The sequence below is a fragment of the Mustela nivalis genome (genome assembly GCF_964662115.1).
Source record: "Mustela nivalis genome assembly, chromosome: 6".
Classification (NCBI taxonomy): domain Eukaryota; kingdom Metazoa; phylum Chordata; class Mammalia; order Carnivora; family Mustelidae; genus Mustela; species Mustela nivalis.
In genome coordinates this window covers 44,929,139-44,953,512 of record NC_139025.1, presented here as the reverse complement: position 1 = coordinate 44,953,512, position 24,374 = coordinate 44,929,139, and the positions used below count along the sequence as shown (strand labels likewise).

Genomic DNA, 24,374 nt, shown 5'->3' with positions numbered 1-24,374 from the left:
AAATACTTTGACAGGAATGCTAAAGTAATGGCCCCAAGAAACCTATCTGGACTTGGCAAGGTCTCTCATGATCAGAACTATTTGTGAACCAGAAAGAAAAAGGAGTGGGTGCTGACATAATTAGCTGGATTAGAAACTGAATGACTGCTCAAACTCTGAGCATGAATCTTCAGTGCCTAGCAACTGATCAATGAATAATTTTCTACATGAACTGACCCAACAGCCAGATCCCTCCAGATGTCCTCCAGACCATAAAATGTAAGGTCTTTAAAGCCTCTCTCGTTATGAAACGGTCTGGCTCTCCTCACTCTTCTGAGTCTACATCCTCTTCTTCGGCACGCTCACCCTGACACGCAATCCCAAATGTTAACATCTACTCTCCCAAAGGTGGGGAGGCATTTTCTCTGCTGAGAATTCAACAGCATCTAATTCAAAGAGCTCTCAGAATAAGAATTCCACAGACTCATCCATCAAACTCCCATGAGCATTATGTGGTTTTCTTTCTCTGATCTTTTAAGAACTTCTGAACCACTTACACTATTTTCAATTGCCTTAACTACCTCATTCCAAATAAAGCCCAAGAATTCTTCCCCAAACATGCAAGCCATAATTTACCTGCCTTACAAGCAGCAATAAAAAGTAAATATAACAAGTTATTTTTCCTTGAAACCTGCTGCTTCAGAAAGGGGGAAAATTTTTTAACATTTTAAGTCTCACAATAATTTTTTAAATTGGTTAAGAAAAATGATGATGCTGTGCCATCAGTGTTTCTAAGTCTTGGCAAGTGGTGACAGAGGGCAATGTGCTTTTAGCCATTAAAAATACTCCTTTTTAGATGCAGACATGATATTTAAAAAAAAAAAAAGCAACACACGCACATACACGATATCGTACTCTACTATTTTTTTAAAAAAACTGACAGTAATACGTCTTTATTATGAATTAAGCAAGTGTAAGAAATAGCTATTTATAATCTTTAAAACAATGCACTGAAAATAAGTTAATTTCAGAGTTTTATTGTATTGCACTAAAGGAACAGCAGGACGGTTATACAATGTTCTCTCTCATTCAGTTTTGAAAATCTAAAGTACTTGCAAATTCTTAAGAATACCTTTACCACCAGATTAGAACAGTAAGTATAATAACCAATTTCTTATTAAGTGATATCTTACAAATTAAAACACATTTAAAATAGCTTTAAATGCATTCTTCACAAGTAATTCAGCATGTTTTTATATCATGTTCACTTATGCTTAAGAATTAAAGCAAGTATATTACTCTGATGGAAATATGGGAAATCTCTCATTCATGCAATATACAGGGATAATATTCAAGTTGAAGGGAAAAAAATCCCACTCTTCTTATTTTGTAATGTGTCCATATATAATCACATACATGATAAATGAGGAAACCCATGAAGTTTCCCACAAGTCGGATATATATTTTCAGTTCATCAGAAGCACCTGATATCTACAGCTAATTTATAATTAGACGGCATTTCAATAAACCAAAATGAGCCCTACAAGTTCCTATATATAACAAAAGCTTCCAATGGACTAAGGATAGTCAATAATTAATGCAATCATACAAGGGACTATGGCTGTTCCTTAAGGAGTGCAAGTTCATACCTGTCAATACCAGAGGTAATCATTTTATATTAATTTATACGTAATTCCATTTAAATTCTTTATCCGTGTATAACATATGAAAACAGTCTTTCCACAAGCAAAAAATGTGGAAACATTTAAAAAATAAGGAGTCATTTTTTTAAAGTAACTGATCAGATTCCATAGGCTACTCTTGGAAACAGGATCTTGCTGGATAGAATCCCTTCATTTGGTGGCTTTTTGCATGCACTTACTGGACCAATTCTTCTGTGTGTTGTTCTAAGAGCTCACCAAAACATAGATCATGCTGAAAAGAAGAAAAAGCCTATTAATTCAAACGTTCTAACTAGAAAACTAAAAGCACCAAAACGTTAAGTCTGCTTTCCACAGCAAGCTGGTGTACAGTATCATGCCACCACAGAAACTGAAAAGACCAATGACCAAGTAAAGTAGTTCACAGTATGATCTCAATTTGCACTGATGGACTTCTGCTTAAGGTAGGACTTGGCTCAGTGCATGTGCTGTGGTTGTCCCCTATTTCTTTTCCAATTTTAGCAAGTAGAACAGCACAGCTGAAAGCTTAATAGGGGACCAGAGCTTAGAGAAGCAATCCAAACAGTACACTGCTCCGGAGCTGTCTAACAATAGCAGCGAGCATCTCTGGAGGGCTCACGTCATGCCAGGCCCTCCACCAGATCTTTTTTTTTTTTTTTTTTTTTCCTTCGGCTCAGTTCATGATCCCAGGGTCCTGGGATCGAGCTCCACCAGATCTTTTATGTACATGACCTCACTGAGTCCTCCAAGCAGTCCCAGGAGGTGGGTGCCATTATTATTCCCATTTTACAGATGGGAATGGTCAATTAAGAAACCTCCCCATTAGAGAAAGGCTCTAGACAACAGGAACGGGGCTGACAAAGTGCACAAATGAGCAAAATAAAAATAACCATTTAATTCAGGGCAATTTTACCAGAATGATGTGGGAAAGGCATGGTTCAAAAGCACGGATCACTATGTGGAAATACAAAGCAAAGGGTTGTGTAAATTTAATTAACAATTTAAAGAAGAAATGAAATGACCTAGTGCCACCATCTCCTGGTGAACATTTTCCCTCAACTGTACATCTCCGATATTACCATTTATTCAATGATTCATTTCTTCCTTTCAACAAGTATGTCTTTTTTTTTTTTTTTTAATTAAGTAGGCTCCACAGCAAGCATGAAACCCAACATGGGGCTTGAACTCATGACCCTGAGATCAAGACCGGAGTTGAAATCTTAGTCAGACACTTAACCAGCTGAGCCACCCAGGCACCCCTCAACACACACATCTGAAGTGCCTGCTATATGCCAGCGCTCTTCTAGGCATTTGTTAAAGAAACTGAAAAAATGAACATTAACAGGAAATGAAAATGACACCTGGCATTTCACTTTTCAGAACTTACTATTTTTGTTTCGTAAATGAGCATCTGCAAATGCACTAAAGGCTACTCATTTTCACAATTATAACCTCTAAAAGCATAAACATACCTTTTTCATAAATTTCAGTCTCGTACTTCATTGTTTTTCATAATGGAAACTTATATGAAATAAAAAGAAATAAGAATATAATCCTACCATCTAATACTTATCAAGTTTTCAAGTAACAAAAAGGAGAGGGGAATAGGAAGATGCTGAATGATTACAATTCCATCTTACACAGCCAATTTTCCTCATAGTTTGAAAATCAAGGGGCGCCTGGGTGGCTCAAGTCTATTCGGTAACTGGAGACAGCAACTGTGTATATGTGTAGCTACCTGCACAGTGCCTGACACACAGAAAGTGCTTTTTGAACAAAAAGGGGGGGGCGCTGGGTGGCTCAGTCGGTTAAGCCTTTGGCTCGAGTCATGAAGGATCGAGCCCTTCATCGGGCTCCCTCGCCCTCTGCCTGCCGCTCTGCCTACTTGTGCACTCTATCTCTCTATCAAATAAATAAATAAAAACTTAAAAAAAAAAAAAGAAAGAAAAGAATCAGGTGGAATGTCCTCTGGTTGAATATATGTTAATAAAATGAGAAAGTATATTTATGTGGCTTAAAGAAATCTAATTCCACACTTGTATACTTTTCTCGTTTTAATGAGAATCTACAGGACATCAGGGAATAAAGGGAGAAGAATCAATAACTGCAACATCATATAGGACAGATCCATTTTTCATTCAGCCCATTCAGGTCAAGTAAGCCAGAAAATAAAGGGTAGAGCATACAGTTTGTAAAGAATGACAAAAAAATCAAACATCATCTCAAAATAGACAGTGAAGCCAAGCAAACATTCTTTTGCCAACTCACACTTTTTTGCAGTCCTCTCAAGGCCATCACTTTGCCAGGAGAATGAGGATTATCCTTCACTGACGGACTATGTCCAAAAATTTAGGAAGCAGCTCCCCTGCCCAAACTTTTTGCCTCTGATTGGACACCAGCTGGCTGCCTTGACAAGTACCAGTTCATAATCATAGTCAGTGTGCGTGCATTTGGGGCATGCACTGCACCATTACCAGTCTCCACCATGCAAGACACTGAGTTCTTCTGTAAGTGGATTTTAAGGTGTTAAGACCATAATACCTACAGACTTTTTTGGAAGCAAAAGGAAATTATATACTCATTTTATTTTTAAACTTACCCGTATAGGTAGTAAAAAAATGCTAGAAGATAAAAAGCTAATTTGCACCAGCCTTCTTTCTGACAATACGCTAAAATGTCTGCATTCATGATGGTTGTAGGGTCATAGAGTCCCGGTCCACTCATCACTGGTCTACTCATATACCTGTAATAAACACAGTCAATTAGCCGCTCCAAACAGGAAGTCAACCTTTAAGATGGGAAGGAGGGGTTTTCTTCTCCAGTAACATTTGTTGCAATGAGAGGTGGTCCACACAGGGAAGAGTAACTTTAGTTCTAGGGTGGAGTTCTTTCCTCTTATCATCTTAAATTTAAAACAAGAGCCCCTATAAGAGATCAGAACAGTTAAACAAGTCCTTTCTGGTCTCCCCAACAATTTTATAAACACAAGAAAAAGAAAAATAACTGTAAAAATGAAGTGAGATTATTCTTCCTTTCAATAACTTTTTAACATAATTTTAGGCTTACAGAAAAGGTGCAAGAACACTTCACCAAAATATTCCAAATGCTCACATTAATCACACAGCTTTACCCTTCTCTTTTTAGTTTTAGCTCCAAATATGCACACATTTTTTTACCAAACAGATGGGATACCATCAGTTACAGATGTGATACCCCTTTACACCTAAACACTTCTTAAGTATATTTCCCAAGAGCAATGAGATTTTTAATATTCCTATTTAAAAAAAAAAAAAAAAAAACCTCTAGGGGCGCCTGGGTGGCTCACTGGGTTAAAGCCTCTGCCTTTGGCTCAAGTCATGATCCCAGAGTCCTGGGATCAAGCCCCACATCAGGCTCTCTGCTCCACGGAGATCCTGCTTCCTCCTCTCTCTCTGCCTGCCTCTCTGTCTTCTTTTTTTTTTTTTTTTTTTTTTTTTAAGATTTTATTTATTTATCAGAGAGAGAGGGAGAGAGCGAGCACAGGCAGACAGGATGGCAGACAGAGGCAGAGGGAGAAGCAGGCTCCCTGCTGAGCAAGGAGCCCGATGTGGGACTCGATCCCAGGACGCTGGGATCATGACCTGAGCCGAAGGCAGCTGCTTAACCAACTGAGCCACCCAGGCGTCCCTCCTCTCTGCCTTCTTGTAATCTCTGTCTGTCAAATAAATAAATAAAATCTTTAAAAAAAAAAAAAACCCTCTAACTCTATTATATAGATCAGACATAACTTTCAGTAATTATTCAGTAATTATGAATATATTTTATAAACAACCAAATTTAAAATCTTTATAAACATGGAGAAAGAAGTTAGACACCCTATACATTTTGAATTATGTGAAGTTCACATAATGGGCAAAACTAATACAAGTTGACAGAGGTCCCTGCTGTCCCGGGGAGGTACAGGGGTAACTGACAGGGATAGGGCTTCAGACTTATGTACACCATTGTATGTAAATTAAAACTCACTTTTTGAAAAACTCCTTTAAAGGGTAACAAAGTAAAAACCATAAAAGGTATTGAAACAGCGATTTGTTCATCTACTAGATTTTTAAAATAAATGCCAACCAATTTTCAGTTTTCATTTAGGTGACAAGCATGCAAGATAACTGTACCAACCATAGTATAATTAAAATATAATTAGGTAAAGTATTAGAAATGTATTTAAATATTACCTCCAAATATGATATGCCAAGAGGGGCATATTGAGACCCAGCGTAAGCCACTCTGCTGCACAAAGAAACATGACACAGAAGAAAGCGTGGATGAGGTACTCTGGGAGTACAAGCTGGAAGAAAAATACAAGCCAGTTATCAAAATGCCTTGGCAGTATGTCAAATGCTAATTTGAAAGCAGGTGGCAACCAAGATTCCATAATGAAAAAAATTCACTGTTTTCTAAGAAGCAGGCCCAAAAGATGGTACTGAGGTCTGTTTCCATATTTAACTTTTTACCAAAAGCAGAATTACAAGCAAACTATCCAGATGATATAGCTTGCCCTAAAAGAATAAATAGAACCTAAAATTTAAAACTCAGATTCTTACAGGTTAAATTACACAAAGTTACCACCCAGACAGTTCAGTTATTTGCTGATCACTTGGAATACTTTTTCTTTCCACCATTCAGTAATGATAAAAATACAAAAAGGAGCTATCTGGTCACATGCAACATGATATTAAAAAACCCACAAAACAAAACTCCCTTTTAGAATATTTTACACATTCGTGTTTTAAAGCTTTTAACAGAAACCAGGAATGCTACATAAACAATATTTAGCAAACCACATCACATTATCACAAAAGTAATTTTTCAATGGAAAGCCAAAAGCCAATAATCTCAGCACAGTCGGGGGGGAAAGAATACTAATATACACAGATGCAAACAATGTGCATTCTGCAATGTAGGAGGGAAAAGACAGTTCTGAACCATAAAATTGAAATTTTCCCGGTTCCTGAGCTCCAATTCTGACATGGCTTCCTGTTTCTTTAAACCTGCTTTCCAGTGAACTTCTATAGACACAGCAGACCAGGAGACACTCAGAACTCAAAAACAAAATGATTTTTTTTTATTGTAGGTGGTACTAAATGAGAAAAATTAATTCAAGCAAAATGCTTTTTATAATATGACCAAGAATTCATGCTTTATTTTTAATAAATCTTTTTCATCCTGAAGACTTCATTCAGCCTAATGACTCTGTTAAATCAAAGTCCCAAACTTTTCATTGCAAGTTTAAGCTAAACAACTTCCTGCAAGTCACAGACACAGAGCCAGCTTCTCAAATGACTGTATCATACCAAAGTAAAATTATATGAATCCTCAACATCATCAGATCATTCCTGAGAGGAAACCATTGCTGTATAGATAATTACAATTGTACTACATATTCAAGCCCACTTTATAATACTCCCAAGTCACTGTTTCCATTTCAAAGCTGTAAAGCAAAGTTTTTTAATGAATAATATTTTAAATGAAATTCCAGTAAAACTAACTAATCTATATTACTAACCAGGTATCTTCTACAAATTTAAGCAATATAATAACAAAAGATAAACTCCGCATATGTATATAAACTTGTAAATAATACGAACCATTAAGCCACCATTTAATTAAGATGAAAATCAAACATCGGCAAGAAAATGTCCACAGGAAATCTTTGAAACACAAGGACTACAACCAGGACAAACCAAGAAAAATAAATATTGTATTAGAGGAGTTCCACTAGAGCTGTTTATAATGCTAGTTTAAATTACAGGAGTTTTCTTTATAATATAGTAAGTCTATCTCAGCTCTCCAAAGCCAAGTGATAGCTAACAATACAAATTATCATTCAAGTTTTCATCCTACACTTCTGGACTGAGATATGGGGAGAAAATTATTTTGAATGCGCAATACCTATGGCTCTTAAACAATATACTTTAATTAGAGTGAGAATACGGATAATCTGCAACTCTTCCAGTTCTAATATGAAACACATGCCACACTCCTTTTTCCTCAAAAAACACCCAGAAACTTTTATAATGCATCTCTTATAAAAACCAGTCCACTCCAATCATTCTTTAATGGTGAAATTTCCCCGTAAGTGGCACAAAAATTGTTCCATTTAGGAACCAATGTTTACCCAAAAGCTAGTACACAAAAAAATTCCTCATGCAAATATGGCTGAAATGATGGTACTTAAATGCAAATCATAATATTCTCTAGTTAAGGCTCACATTTTTAAAAATAATATTTGTCTTCCCCCATACTTTGGCAGAATTGTCAAAACAAATTTTAAATAGGGAAAACTGTCAGATGCACTGCTAGTAAGCCAATTATCGGCACCCTATCCAAACACTAACTTATGCTGTTGCAAAAACTTCCTTCTAATCAATGTAGCATTAGGAGGTCCTAAGCACATGTATTTTTTTAAGTGAGAATTTCCTTCCATGAAGGAGAGTCAGACATCACACATATGTAAAAATTAAATTAGTCCCTCTTAAACTTACCGTAAATTAGGGAAATACCAAAGCACGAGTGTAAAAATCCAGCTGTCTGGGTTCAAATGCTGGGTCTACCTTACAACCCTACTAAGCTGAAGCCTATCCTCCTATTCAAGAAAATGACAATACACCTACCCTTTAAGGCTGCTCATGAGCTCAAGGAAAGCACAGCGCCTGTTGCCTAGGAAAGCCCTCATCTGATTTCAGCTCTTATCATCCTCATCATCATTTGGTTATTTGAAGTAATGAGAAACCAAAGAAGACAGAATACTATTAATGAACAAATGTCAAAAAAAGAAATTTTGGTTCCTTAATCTCTTGGTAACAATCAGTTTCAACAGTAGGTTAAGACACTTTATTACTTTCCAATGAGAAAGCAGATTCTTCACATATTTTATTTCATAAGAACAGAGACACAGCTAGAAAGTTAATACTTTTAATTGTACCTACATCAAGTCTTACTGTAGCAGTTCTCCAGAGACAAACTAAAAATCCATTGCATCATTCCCATTTATAGAGGAAACAATGATAAAGCAGCACACTCACTTTAAAGACCCCTTTCTAAATAAGATCCCTTTGGTGTGCTAGTGTCTTATAGTTTTACACAACTAAAGCCTACACAAGTTCTCATCTTAAGTAATTTTTAAGATAAATTATTATATTCTATTTCTTGGAGATATACCCACAGCCTTCTTACAAACAACCTTTCAGCTTCTGACCAATTAGGCAAAATCAAACCTACAGGTGAAAGGAGAATCTTCCTAAATGAATAAACTGAATGAAGCCAAAAATATATATAAATCCCTAAGCACAATGGAGCCATGTTATAACGAAATCCATCAGAGATCAGAACTTAGTGTAAGACAAGTCTGGCTTAGAAATTTAGAATGGATCTATATTAGAAATAACTATGTAGACATTTGTAGACCAACTGTTATCCACAAAATTCTGGCAGCGTGAGTCCAAAGGTCAGCACGCTGATTCCAGAGCCTAAAGAAAGAGCTATCTACCTAAAAGTTTCTAAATAAACATCAGCTGAAAGAGTGAATAATTAATTCCAGAATAGACATAACGAAAGATAAAAGCAGACATGGTACTGAAGATTCCACTTTGGGACTATCTCCCAATAAGTCACAACAGAAAAACCATCTTACCATCTATTAAAGTCATTTTCTGTTAACCAACTTTCAAACACCGCACCAAATAATTTAATATAAAAGTGCCTATGGCTATAACATTTTTTTAAAAATGCATAAGCATTTAACAGCTTTCCCTACTTGACTGGGCCAGCAAGCAAACATTTGCATAAAATGCGGAATTTCACAAAATCATAAACCTCAACAGGCATATGAACAAGCACACCAAACAGAACATTTTACAAATACAAATGCCCTAACCCTCCCCATGAAATGAATGTAGCATTAAAACATTAAACTAAAAAGCAGTACACACCTTTAATGCAATTTTGACTCTTTTAATCTTTTTGACCTTTTCAACTGTCTTTGGCCGACAATGTAAAAAGCAGATTGGAAGAATGTTAGTATGACAGCTGACAAGATCACTGGCAGATTAATATTAGATCAGTCAAGCAGGAGAAAGTATTTTTGTAAATCCTGCCTACTTCAAAAAGAACAAATATGTCATGCCACTGAGTATACTGGCCATTTTCAAATTATATTAAGAGCAAAAGCAGTTAAAAAAATCTAAAGAAAAATCCTATATTATAACTTACAGGATTCAGGGTATTACACTGGTCTATAGGATTCTTGTAATCAGTCTTCAGTTCATCAAAAGCTATAATCTAAAATAAAATTAAAGTTAGTTAGGACCTTTAATAAAAAGCAGCAACAAACCTGCCTCATCATCAAATGATAATTGAATAAAGTTAATAAAACAAAAGCAAAAGTATACCAATACTACATGTACCAATTTACAGTAAATTCACTATGTCCTAATAAATAACTAATACCATTTAAATGATCTGGTCTCACTGTGATAAATATCTTCACTTTTCAATTTTTCAATGCCTCTATTCAAATTATTTTCTCTTCTTAAAATGATCTTTTCTATCTATCAAAAATCATCATCTTAGGGGGGCCTGGTTGGCTCAGTGGGTTAAAGCCTCTGCCTTCAGCTCAGGTCATTATCTTAGGGTCCTGGGCTCTCTGCTCCCCAGGGAGCCTGCTTCCTCCTCTCTCTCTCTCTCTCTCTGCCTGTCTCTCTGCCTACTTGCGTCTCTGTCAAATAAGTAAAATCTTAAAAAAAAAAAAATTGTCATCTAAAAACCCTCTTCCTGTAACAGCTCCACTCTGCAGGTTTCCCTGACTCCCTGGGGCGGAAATAATTGCATACATGTCTAACAGCCCCAGAGCACAGGGCTTTACAATACTACCAATATGGCATTTCTTCCAGTGGAGTATCTGTGCACAGGTTTGTGTGTCTTGTCTGTCCCTCAGGGTGAAGTTTTTTTTTTAAAGATTTTATTTATTTATTTGACAGAGATCACAAGTAGGCAGAGAAGCAGGCAGAGAGAAGAGAGGAGGAAGCAGGCTCCCTGCTGAGCAGAGAGCCCCACACAGGGCTCATCCCAGGACCCCAGGATCATGACCTGAGCCCAAGGCACAGGCTTTAACCCACTGAACCACCCAGCGGCCCCCGGGGTGAAGTATTTTTAATCATTTGTGCATGCCCCACCTACATCAGAGCTCAGTGGGACACTAGAGATGGACTCACATGCTCCGGTTTGTTCCCACTGAGCCCAAATACATACACTTCAAAGTCCTGCTTCAATAGGGAATAACAAGAAATGGCCTCAGAATAGAGGAATACCAAGCCTGGACTGCCACACAGAGTAGCGCAATTTCTGCATGGGACAGAAGGCCAGGATGGAAGCTCAAAGCCAGCCCGTGCTCCTGCTGCCAAGCACCCTGGCATCAGCTCTACATCAGGCTCTGCATGGAGCAGCTATGTCTGCGGGGCAGGAGGATTTTCTAATTCTTCTGCCCCAAGAGGCATCTTGTTCTAATGCACCTAATGGCATCATAGAAGCAAGAGCTGCCCCTTTCAAGGCCATGATGAAAGTCATCAATCTAACCTCCTTCTGGGTCTTATGCACATCTCCTACACTTGAGGGTGATTTCCCGAGGTCACCAAACTAAAGACTGAAGAAGGGTAACCCAGGTAAGACCAACTTCTCACAATAAGAGGAGTCAAACAGTTATAAATGTGGTAACGGGAGAGAGATCTCATCCACTTATGAAAAATATGAAAAGATTGTTTCTGTCTATACTCTGGAGAAATTTGGCTGTAAAACAGGGTCACTTAATGCACAACTTCAAAGTCAAAATGTATTAAAAATCAAAATAAGAGCAACACACCACTTTATGGTACTTGGTCAGATGTCAAAATAAGCCACAGGCACCAAGTTTATAGGAGAATTATTTTAGTTGCTGTCACTGGTCATCCAGAAGATAGAGAACTCAGTCTGCCTTTCCACTTGTGAATTAGGAATAGTATCTTCGTGTGTAAGGCTGTGTTACTCAATATTACCAGTAATCAATGGAGTCCCATATTCCTAGCTTTTACTATGCTTTATACTATTTCCCTGTTAAAGTTCTTCACTTCATAAAAAGATGGTTGTTGTTTTTTAATTTCTAGAATTTTACAAAATGAACCAACCTGACCAAATAAAAATTCTAAAATAGGAATAGAGAAACATAATTAGACATCAAGATGTAAACTCCATGACAATTTTGCTATGCTGGCTGCTATGTCCCTAGCCCTGGCACATACTTAAATGTTCAATCAATATCTATTGAAGGAAAGGGACAGAGCCCGGTCAGGGGGGAGTAGGGGGGGTGGAGGGAGGGACTAACTTAAAAAGAATACAGAACTTACCAAAAGGCATTTGCCGTTGTTAATGAAACCTAACATGTATAAATGTTATAAATGTTAAAAATATAAATGTAGGGGTGTCTGGGTGGCTGAGTGGGTTAAAGCCTCTGCCTTCGGCTCCGGTTATGATGCCAGGATCCTGGGGTCGAGCCCCACATCAGGCTCTCTGCAGAGAGCAGAGAGCCTGCTTCCTCCTTTCTCTCTGTCTGCCTGCCTCTCTGCCTACTTGTGATCTCTGTCTGTCAGATAAATAAATAAAATCTTTAAAAAAATAATAAATAAATGTATAACTGGAAGATACTAATTTCTGATTACTTATGGATATTATTAACCAAATACCTGACATTTGCTGTGTGATATATCCCCAATGCATCTTAGTAATAAAGTTCAAAGTAAGGACTCTCATCACAAATAAAATTACTTGCCCATAATAAGATCCAATTTAATAGCAGAATATAATCTTGTGTTTTAAAACTAATTCTTTTGACTGGACATTTTCTTCAGGTGACCTCAAGGGATTTTTTAACAGGTATGTTACTGTATGAGCTTCTGTTTGAGTACTATAAGCTGGAGTTTTCAACTCTTCTATAAAGATTAACCTAGTGGTTTTCGTTATCTTTAGTGACTGTGCGTCTGGACAAAGATATTCATAAAAGTCTTACAGAAGTGTTAAGGCAGAACAAATATATACCTAAAGATAACAAACTATGCTATTCAGAATACCCTCACATTTGATGCATGTCTTTAGGATCCTAGACTTCTGTTCAAACAAACCTAAGCTCTTATGTCTACTCTCCACACAGTATCAATCACATGAACTAGGAGTAAACTGACAGATGTAACCATTAGCACAAAAAAAATCCTCCATACAATGATTAATGTAAACAGGATTCTTTGAATTTCTATTTGAAATTTCCAAAATGAGTTTTCTAATACTTAAACTACCTAAAAAAAATAAACTGAAGGTTATATAGTTAATAGAAAAATCAAAATTATATACTTAAAAGTTTTCAATCTGTTCCCAAAGGATGCATAATCATCTGAACTATGAAGAAATCCCTAAGGATAAAACCTCTCAATTAATCTGTGGAGTATAAATGAATTTTTAAAAATTCTATAATAGGACTTAAAATTATCAGAAACATTCTCATTTGAACACTGAAACTAAGTTACCCATTTTTAAAGTTTTTTTTTTTTTAAAGATTTTATTTATTTGAGCGGGAGGGAAGGGGGAGGGAGAGAGAATAAGCGGGATGAGGGGCAGAGGGAGGAGAAGACTCCCCGCTGAGCAGGGACCTCCACATAGGGCTTGATCCCAAGACCCTGGGATCATGACCTCAACCAAGGGCAGATGCTTAACTGACTGAGCCACCCAGGTGCCCCAAATAACCCTTTTTTTTTTTTTTTTTTTGCAGTTCAGATTTTCCTTAAGCCAAACAAACAGGTTCAAAATGTAAACAAAGCCATCCACAGCTTTCTTGCTTAGAATCCTCATGTCTCAAAAACACCAAGAGTACGCATCAAGCAGGAACTGACTTAAATTCACATCTACAAATGGAAGGGAGCCACACATTTCACTTCCACCACGGGCTTACTAAAGTGGAGCTAGTTTGCATTCTAAATCATCTTTATTTATTGTTCTTCCACCAAAGAGCCTAAACTGCTCTTAATTTATTGGTTCCTACTGACAAGCGTTTTGAGGGAGCAGTTACTGAACAGCCTACCTAAGCATTCCCCACTATAATGCAGTTGAGTTCTAAAATAATTACAAACACAATCACACTCTTTATCAAAAGAGAATAATTTATGGTTATCATTCTACATTTGAATATTTTTTTTTTAACACAAGACATGGCTGCCATTTAAATCATTCCGCCAGGCTATGTTCACTAAGAAATTCTTGTTATTGGCATGATGAAACCTGACTTAAAATGTTCATGAATGAACATGTACAATCAAAAGACTGGCGCCCCTGGTGGCCCCGTGGGTTAAGCCTCTGCCTTGGGCTCAGGTCATGATCTCAGGGTCCTGGGAGCGAGCCCAACATCGGGCTCTCTGTTCAGTGCAGAGTTGGCTTCCCAACCCCACTGCCTGCCTCTCTGCCTACTTGTGATCTCTGTCTGTCAAATAGATAAATAAAATCTTTAAAAAAAAAATCATTCAAAAGACTAATTAATATTCCAGAAGCCACTAAAAGAATATAAGGAGGGCGAAGCAAATATAAGATACATTTTTAATGAATGCTGACTTCCAGAAGGCTGCTTCTAATTTTGTCCTAGAGAAACAAGAATCCTTAAAAATCTGTTGTAGAATGGGCGCCTGAGTGGCTCAGTGGGTTAAGCCGCTGCCTTCGGCTCAGGTCATGATCTCAGGGTCCTGGGATCGAGTTCCACATCGGGCTCTCTGCTCAGCAGGGAGCCTGCTTCCTCCTCTCTCTCTGCCTGCCTCTCTGCCTACTTGTGATCTCTCTCTGTCAAATAAATAAATAAAATCTTAAAAAAAAAATAATCTGTTGTAGAACTGTCAAGAGGAACTTCCTTGTTCCTTACAGAAACCAGTAAGGATGTGCTTCTATCCTGCAGCAAGATGTGAGTAAAAAGAAAGAAAAGAGAAAAAAAAACTGCCCTGGGGAAGTTTAAGATTTGTGAGCATTTTCGAAATCAAATTAAAACTACCTCTACTGAACCCAGCTACCCTGAAGACGGGCGGCTAGGAAGAGCGTCTCTCGAGAAACTCTGGCGGTCAAAGTATGATTTAGGGGAAAAGTTCGGAGACGCAGTCACCAAAGTGATGAATCCAATCTGCATCAAAGTTCACAAGGGAACAGAATCCGGAAAAAAAGGGCGTTCTCCTCGAAGAGCGCCCAACAAGTGCTGAAAACAGAGTTGGAAATTCATCTAAAGTAGGCTATCCGATCTCATCGGGGCCACACTCCGGCGGAAACCCGGAAAGAAAGACAATGTGATTAAGTAACAGTCACCGGCAAACTTCATTCCCGCTAAGCACGCAGCATGCCTCCGCGCGCCCTTGACATCCTCCCCGGGGATGCGGGGATGCCGCGCCCGGGGCCGGCTCAGGTCCGCGCGGGCGAAGCGCTGTCCCGCAGGGGTCCCCGCAGGACCGCGGCCGCCCCACCCATCCAGGGAGGAGTAGCGGCGCGCGCGGCCTGCGAGGGGACACCGCGGGCGCATCCATCGGGCCACCGCAGCCTGGACCCGCACCCCCCGGACCTGCAGCCCCCCGGCTCGCTGACGGAGTGCTCGTAGAGCCTTCACCGCGCGGCCTGCCTCGCTTCGGCCCCGTCGCCCGGCGCGCGCACCTCTGCGGGCCGTCGCCGCCCCGACCGCCGACCCGGGGCGAGGAGAGGCTGCGCCACCTCCTCGCCCTTCTTCCCCCGGCCCCGGCTACTCACGTGCCAGATGGCGAAGAAGATGAGCGCGGCGGTGAGCAGCAGCGCCAGCATATAGCAGAAGGCCGCGAACGTGAACGCCATGGCCGGGAAGGAGGAGCAGGGAGCAGCGCCGGTGCCAGCGGAGAAAGGCGGCGCAGGGCCCTCTGGGTAAAACCATTCACTTCCCCCGGCCGCAGCCACGACCGCCGCCGCCGCCGCTGCCGCCGCCACGGCGCCCGCCCTCGCTGCGCGCCTGCGCACCAGCCGAGGTGCGCCTGCGCCCTCTGATGGCCAAAGCCTGCGGTGCACTTACATTGTCTGCGCAGCTGACTGATTTTTCTTTCCTTCCCTCGTTTATTCTTTGAACAAACATTTATTGAATGAGTGCCTAGTATGTTTCAGGCGCGGTGCTTCTCCTTTGAGATGCAAAGATAAGAAACATAGTTCTTGCGCTGAAAGAACTTAGTATAGTGCCGGAAACGAACACTTAAAATAAATCGTTATGGTATTACAACCCTGTTAACGCAAGTCTGTAGCTCGTGATGAAAGGTCAGAGAAGGGCATCCATCCCGTTCTGCCCAGTTCAGAGCAGGATTCCTGGAGTATCCGTTTCTTAAGCTAAGGCTTATGGGATGAGTAGAAGTCCAGGCAAAGAGAAGACAGAACCAGAACTCCTAAGAGAGGATTCAGCTTGACCAGAGAGAGAGAGAAAGACAGAAAGCGAGAGAGAAGGAGGAAGGAATGAAGGAAGGAAAAAAAAGAAAGCGTGTTGGGGGTGGGGGGGGGGGGAGGAGGAAGAAAGGAGGGATGGTGGGAGGAAAGAAAGAAAGGAAGAAGGAGGAAGGAAGGGAAAAAGAGAGGGAGGGAAGGAAGGCAGTAAAGGAGGAAGAAAGAAAGAAAGATTTGTCTCAGGTGAATCCACCAGCGGTTCTAAATTAGTGGAACCTAGCAAAAAAACAGTGTTGAGAGTTAGGGGTTAGCTAGGGTTTAGATCAGAGAGGGCCTTATAAGCTTGGTTTTGTTCTTACGCTGGTTGTGACCCACAAAATTGATTCACCACCTGCTAACTGATCTCTACTGATGGAAGTAGAATTCATTGAAGGCATTTAAGCAAGAGAGGGACATATTAGATTTGTATTAAAATTATTCACCCTAGCAAATTGCATAGAGATAGGTTTAGAAGTGGAGTCCATCCAGTGTTGTCCAACAAAACTGGCAGCAATAGTGGAAATCTCTTTTTCTGCACTGCTCAATACAGTAGCCACTAGCTACATGTGGCTACTGAGCCCTCGCAATGTGACTAGTATGATTATGGAATTCAACTTTAAATTTTACTTATTTCCATTAATTAAAATATAAGTAGCCATATGTAGATAGTGGCTACTGTCTTAGATAGTAGGTCTATACTACCAGGATTATATGGCACTTGCGTGCACATCACGAAGGTATTCTCTCCAGATAAACAAAGGAATGCGGGATGTTTGTTCAGTATACAAACTGCCCAACTGTGCACGACAATCCTGATTAGAGGAGTGTGAGAGTAGCAGGAAAGAGCCCACAGCAATGGTCCCAGAAGAAGCTGCTGTGGCTCTGACGAAAGCAACAGAAACCAGGAGAGAAAAGAAAGATAGATTTGATAGCATCTGAGAGTTAAGCTCAGCAGGACAGATGGAATGCAGTGGTAAGAGAAAGGAAGGCCTCAATGAAGGTGTTCGGTACTACAGCAAAATACAACATTGGGCAATATTTGTCCAAAAGAGTTCATCATCTAATGAGGGGTAGATGCAGTTTCGTGGTGTCAGGGAAGTTCCGGGGTGGGGGGGGGGGTTGTCTAAGCCAGACTATGAGATCCAGCCTCGTTCTTATACATAAATTCTGTCTACACTTTGGGAAGTGATGGTTCATCGCTAAGAACCTCTAGGTTCTCCTACCTTTTAGCAACAAATTATTCTTCTGATTCACTTGAAGTATATCTTTCCCTTACCTGGTAACTACGTCTAGCACCTTACTACACAAAATGGAACTGCCCCCCAAGAACAAATCCTTGGTTCTAGAAGGGACATCCTGAGTTTCACCAGAGGAGATGGAGAGACTTGGCAAGAGAAATTTCATCTGTCCCAACCCCCGTAACTGCTGTTATGTAAAATCCCTCCACTCCATTCAAGGGTAACAATTTGGGTATTTCAGTGAGGGTTTACTGAGCACCCATTCTGTATTATATGGAATGCCAATTCCCTCAGTAGCTGGGGCAGTTCGAAGTCCTTTCCCATTTTACCAGAACACACAGGTAAATTGTGGACTTGCATCGTCTAGTAGAGAAGCCATTTAGTCACAGGGCTATTTAAATTTAAATTGATAAAATTAAATAAAATGAAAAATTCAGTTCCTCAGCTATGCTAACCATACTTCAAATGCTCACTAGCCTCATGTAGCTGGTGGCTACGATGGTGGACAATGTAGATTTAGAATATTTCCATCACCACAGAAAGTGTCGTTTGCACTGCTTTAGACAATATTACACAGTGGTGATTGGTTAGAGAATACACCCATTTTAATGAGGGCAAAGGGCTAATGAGATCAACCAACTATAGATGAGGCAGTCGGTAAGGAAGATAATGGGTTTACTTGACATTTTGGAGAACCATTACAAGTAGCGAGTAATGGATACCATCCTCATTCAATCAATTCTCAGCATTCTTCATAAGTTGCATTAACCCTTTTACCTCATGGGAGTAATTTTGTAGTATACGGAATTAAGTTCCTGATTCTACTTGTATCTAGGACTGGAGCTGGCTGATATGGCAAAGAAATATTAATCTTATATTCTCTCTCTCTCTCTTGCACCCCCCTTATCCACTCAGACTTCCTTATTCAACTTCTCTTTCATCAGTTTGGTCCCATTCCACCCACAATGACCATGCCCCTGACCCAAATGTCTGGGCACAGGTCAGCCACCAGAGAACTAGGAAAAAAACAAAACTGAAATACAAAGCATGCAGTCTAAGAATGAGACCCAAAAAGGTCAGACACACACCTGAAAGAACTTTCTAGGCCCCTAGACTAGATAGAGAAAGACAGTAGTGGGAAAGGGGAAGGGAAGGTGCTGAGCAGTTAAGAGAACGTGAGCTCAAGATATCTCCAAGCCTCTACAGGAACAACCTCAGCCTTGGCAATCCCCAAGGAGTAGCCTGTCCTTTCCCCTGAGCTTAGCTTATCCATCACACAAGTGGTAGTTATGTTTGCCACTCCACTCAGCATTCCATCCAGCCCATGCCAGGGAGACAATCCTTTTTCTGTGGCCAAGGAAACTTATAAACCACACACTCCCCCCAACACAATGGGGAGCAGTAAGTAGGATACTTAAAGGCATGATAGTAATATAAAAGGAAAAGCACTTGGACTCTCGTGAATTTGTACTCAATCAACTTGAGCTTTCCCACAGATATGGAATAATAGGTGAATGGTAATCCCAGTTTCAAAGATCATATGGTCCCCATGACGCTTTAGGAGCATCTGGGCCCTGGCCCCGAGTAATGAGGCACTTCCAAGAGGATTGAACCCTGCGCACAGAAAATTATAGGCCAGCAGTTCCCAATCTTCCAGAAGAGGTTTGTACATTTGAAGGAAAAGCAATGTCACCTGGGAGTTGTGCGTGGCACGTGGATCTGGACAGTGATGGGACTTGGAAAGAATAGCTATGGAGCTGAGAAGAATGTGAGGTGTAGCAGGAAGTATTGGTTGCCCCCAAAGCCACCCCACTTCTTTCTTGTTGCCGGAGCACAGGTTTTTGTCCAGGATTCATGGCCCCCATGCCATGTGCTTAGAGGAAGAGCCCTTCCAAGCCCAGAGTGAAAAAGCAACTCTTGTCTCTCCAGAGTGATGTCTGACTCCCGGTTGCTCTCCATATACAGCTGAGCTGATGACTATTGGTGTAATTTTTTTGTTCACTATACACATTTCTAAAACGGGTTACAGCCACATGCCCTACAGGGCGTTGGTCTGTCCAGCAGGTTGGGGCTTCTCAGTGTCAGGTGGCTGTGTCATCCACCGTGCCCTTTGCCCTGGAAATACCTGTTACACAACCATTTGGAAGAAGAATCAATGTACAGAAATGACTCACTCAACAATTCCATGTGTGCAAAATATGTCTTCATTGTTATTGTTCCTATGTGTCTTTTTTTTTTCATAAAACACACAAAAGTAAAATTTAAAGATCGTGAAAGACTCAGATTTTAAGAGTATGAGGACTTTCAGTACATGCATAAGTCCATGTAATAACCACCCCCACCCAAGACAGAGAACATTACCACCACCCCACATAATTCCGTCATGACCCACCGCCATAGGCCAACAACCATTCTGCTTCCAGTACCATAGATTAGCTTTACCTATTCTTGAATTTCATTAAATAGAAACATCTGCATTCTTTGTGTCTGCTTGCTTGGCTCAGCACAACTTTTGGGGGCTTTTCTCTTTGAGATTCTTCTACATTGATGCATGCATCAATAATTCATTCTTTTTTTAAAAAACAACGTTATTAAAATATGATTTACAAAAAACAAAATGTACTCATTTTAAGAGCACCGTGGGGGCAGGGCTGCAGGAATCTAACAGGGAAGGCGTGGGTCCCTCTAGGGTAAACCCAGAAAACTCAGTCTGTGTGGCTGGAGCAAGGTGCTTCCAGGTCTCAGGCCATATTCCGACTTCAGTAATGCTCTGGTGAACAGCCATCCAGGGGTCAGATTCTTCTCATGAGTAATCCCATGCTCTATCATTTCTATCATGAGCTAATCCCATGACAGGGACAGATTAAAATGAATCCCCAGAAATTTCAACAAGGAGTGTGTGCTACCAATATGGAAACAATAAAACCACCTCACTCAGATATAAAAAAGATGTAACTAAAGATTTCCCTTGATTGAAGTTTAAAAAATGTCATTTTCCCCAAATTAACTTATATTACGATTGTAATCAATATCTCAATGAGATTTGGAATGAAATTATTTTAAAATGTCATTTTCCCCCAAAATAATTTATATTACCATGATTGTAATCAATACCCCAATGTGATCTGGAGCTAAATTAAAGTTGACCTTAAGGGGCACGTGGCTTCGGCACAGGGCATGACCCCAGGGTCCTGGGATCAAGCTGCATAGGGTTTCCTACACAATGGGAAGCCTGCTTCTCCCTCTTCTGCTCCCCCTGCTTGTGTTCCCTCTCTCACTGTCTCTCTCTGTAAAATAAATAAATAAAATCCTTTAAAAAAAAATTAGGATAATTTGAGCCTTTGAGAAAGGGCTAGACTACAGTCTAGGAAGAGATACCGCAGTCCTCAACATTCTGCGGTTCCCATCACTAAGTCTAAGGAAGGAGGGGAAGTAGTGGTTACAAGGATTCAGAAAGAGAAGTCTGTCAAGTGGATGAATGACTTTCCGTGGAAGGCCACTGCCTGCCGAGCCCCTAATGGAGTGATGAAAGGAATAAGTACCTGTCTTCCCTCTCCATGCTCCCCGGAGATTGGCTGACCTCAAGAGGAAATAGGGAGGCAAGGGAACCCCTGATGTAGTTCCTCAAGCTCAGCCTCCTGGGGGCAGGGGCCAGAGTGGAGAAAGGTGGAGAGTGATTCCGGAGAGGCAAACGGAAAACGGAAAACATCTGGCTCAGGAGCCAAACCACCGATCAACTGTGAGGTTGGAGTGAAAACATTTTCCAAAATACGAAACCTCTCCTCCCATGTGCCATGGGCTTCAACAAAATGGGTTAATAAAATAGGGAGATCCAACCAAGAGGCTCCAACTAAGAAGCAAGGGAGGGAAGCTTCCAGATGACACATTCATGCCTGTAGAGCCTCCAGCACAGTTTTAGAGGGAAGACAGATGGGGAAGGACGTCTCCAGGAAGGAGGGGGGACGGGGAAGAAAGAAAGAAAACCTAATAAATTTTCTTTTTTACTTTTCCCTGGAAACTATTATTTAACTACATAATTCTAAAACCTACATAATTTCAATTCTCCTTTCTTATTTTAAATCTTTGGAATGGACAGATTTTCTTATTTGTTGAAGCATTTGGTAGAATTGCTAGGCATTTGAGCAATCTGTTGGAAGTATCTGGGGAATAAAAAACAATAATTACATTGAAAACTAGGAAAACGGGGACAAAATATCATCGTTTAATTCAAGTCAAACAAAAGTTATAGAAAGGGGAATCATGAAGAGACCCTACAATGCCATACAAAGACGCAGAAGATGACTTCTAGGAAAGAGTCAGCATTGGAAGGCTTGCCCTACTCTGGGAACTCAAGGCCTAGCATTCAATAGAGAAGCAACAACATCCGAAAGAACAGCAACCTACTTACCAGCAACATGTGCACGCGCGAAAAAGGAAATGGACCCGGCAGGTTAGAGTCTATGGCCCTGGGCAGGCACATAAGCTAACGTCTTTTCTGTCTCTGCCTTCATGTCCCCAGCACCATGGGGGAAGCGCCAGTGGCAGGACAAAAGAGCAGAACTTAAGGACAGGTGCTCCCTTCTGCCCCTCCCAGAACAAATTTAACGTGTGCTGAAGGAGAGAAGAGGTTTGAATCTATTAGGAGACTAAATTTTTAAAAGGAACAGAACCAAATCTTAGTAACAAAAAAAAGCACTTGTAACTGAAATATTATGGAACTAGATCACCAAGGATGCCTTTTAGCCTGAGGGAAAAAGGAGAGGTCTGATGGGGAATGGAGGTATCATTTTTTGAAAAACACCCCCAAAATTGTTATGTGATGGCTTTTGAGAGTCCTTCTTCAGACCAGTTACAAAAATTAGACAACGATCAGATGGTGGTCAGTGCTGGACAGAGAATTAGAACAGCTGGGACGTGATGGTGAAGGTGTTGCTACCTTGGGATGAAGGATCAGGGAGAGCCTCCGTGAGAGGCTCAGTGAAGCTCAGTTCAGAACAAAGGACTCAGCCAAACGACTACTGGGGAGGTGGGTGCAGAAAAGGAAAAGTAGGCAACCTTCCTGGGAAGAAGCTACAGCTAGTGAGAACGCCTAAGCTCGGCGTGTTTAAAGAACAAAAATGGCAGGGTGCCTGGGTGGCTCAGTGGGTTAAAGCCTCTGCCTTCAGCTCAGGTCATGATCCCAGGGTCCTGGGATCAAGCCCCACATGGGGCTCTCCGCTCAGCAGGGAACCTGCTTCCCCCCTCTCTCTGCCTGCCTCTCTGCCTACTTGTGATCTCTGTCAAATAAATAAAATCTTAAAAAAAAAAAAAAAAGAACAAAATGGCTCAGGTGTAGTGGGCTAGAAGAGGCCAGAAGAGGGTCAGAGAAGCATGTATGGGTAGATCTGAGAGCTGCCCCTGATGGCGGAGGAAGCAAACTGTACCCTCCCTGATGGCAGCAAGGCAAAGAGACATGCTTCTTGAGGGCCAGTCTGAACCCTGAGGAGGGGAACTGAACAGGAGACATAGAGCATGCTTGCATGAAAGGAGGGTATTTAGTTAGGCTGGGGCATGGTGGCAGGTGAAACCAGAAGTTGTACTAGAATTAGCTTCTCTGGCATGCAAGTGAACAGACATGTCCACATTAATTTAATTCCTGGTAGGGGTGGACACGCAGAGGAACCCAGAGAGAGCTAAGCAACCAACCAGGCTTCAGAAAGAGGGACTCTGAGGAGCAGCCCTGGGTCAGAGGAGGCCCTAGGAAGCTAAAAGGCGGGAGTGTGGCTCTTGAGCGTGGGGCTCTGCCTTTAGTGTGCTTCAGCTACTCTGTGAGCCTGCTTCCTTCTAGGCTGCCCCAGCCAGCATCTTCTCTCCCTCTTCTCCATCTAATGGCATTCTTCCCAGCTCAGTTGCCCTTGGAGAGAACGGGCACCTCTTTCCAAAGTCAGGATTTGAAAAGTACCTCTTGGTAGCGACACTGGGAGAATTTGGCCCAGCTCATTGTTTGGTCCTAGTCAGGCAAACATCTCAGAGGCGAGGCTCTTGAGTTCAACCAGGGGGTGCTGGAAGTGAGAGACCCTGTGCATCTTGAGGATGGAGAGGAGCTGCGGACAGCAAGTACAGCCATCTGGGACAAGTCATGGCGACCTGAAGGGCTTTGGCAAAGAGGGGTGGCAAATGTTCTGCAGCCCTACCTCACGAAGGGCTGCAGAACATTTGGGCTTGGCTGTCCACCGCAGGTGAGAAGTGGGCCAAAATGCTAAGGGTCTTACATTCTGGGATGAGAATCTGTGCTTAATCATGTGGGTGGTGGTACAAGGAATGTCTCACTCACGCACGCTCTCTCACACACGCACACGCGCAAACACACACACACGTATTTTCTCTGGGGACTACAACGTGGCTTTTGAGTGCAACCTAGGCATTCTGCTTTTTCTTTCCTGTAATTGGAGAAGGGGGGTTACCGAGGCAGGGCACTTTCAAGTCACCTGGTGACAGATCTCAAGAACAAGAGACGGTGTGAAAACTCCCTGAACGCTCAGCAGTAAGATCTTTAATTTACTTGGCTCCTCAAACTAGCGGAAAAATATACTGGAAAGGATTCAACATCCACTCAGGGTGTGTCCTCATGCAAATGATAGTGGGCCCACCCTGGGACATTAAGTGGTTAGAAATGCTTTTTGCTGCTGAAAAGTGAAAAGGCCAAAAAACAAAAGCAAAAACAAACAAAACCAACCAAACAAAACCAAGGTGAAAAAATTTAGGAGCTGGCGGTTTTGAATAGGTAAATGGACAAATTTGAGAAATAATACCTGTTTCCAAGCTCTGGGCAAATCTCCTTGTGAGATTCCTGAAGACAGGAAGACAATAAACTATTCCTTTCACAAACGTGAACAAATCATGACTTTTAGCATGTATTCAATCACAGGAAGTGTATGGTAGACTCTACAAATTAGGTAAGTAGTGGTGTCTTGTATTCACTCGATAG

General features: G+C 41.0%; 1 protein-coding gene across 1 annotated transcript; it reads right to left on the bottom strand.

Moving 5' to 3' along the window:
• Positions 1 to 1,000: 1,000 nt before the first annotated feature.
• Positions 1,001 to 15,711, bottom strand: CNIH1 (cornichon family member 1). Its single transcript, XM_082735115.1, has 5 exons — positions 15,483 to 15,711; positions 9,909 to 9,977; positions 5,873 to 5,985; positions 4,261 to 4,404; positions 1,001 to 1,914 (listed from the first exon to the last, which is right to left on the bottom strand). The coding sequence occupies exons 1-5, from the start codon at positions 15,561 to 15,563 to the stop codon at positions 1,887 to 1,889; spliced, it is 435 nt and encodes a 144-aa protein (XP_082591241.1). The 5' UTR covers positions 15,564 to 15,711; the 3' UTR covers positions 1,001 to 1,886.
• Between the last annotated feature and the right edge of the window lie 8,663 nt (positions 15,712 to 24,374).

Excerpts from the sequence above, each read along its gene's own strand:
- CNIH1 (XM_082735115.1), bottom strand. The coding sequence starts at position 15,563 with ATGGCGTTCACGTTCGCGGCCTTCTGCTATATGCTGGCGCTGCTGCTC. Across the intron at positions 4,405-5,872 it reads TTGGCATATCATATTTGGAG|GTATATGAGTAGACCAGTGA; the intron begins GTAATATTTAAA and ends TGTTTATTACAG. Across the intron at positions 1,915-4,260 it reads TTTTTTTACTACCTATACGG|CATGATCTATGTTTTGGTGA; the intron begins GTAAGTTTAAAA and ends TCTTCTTTTCAG.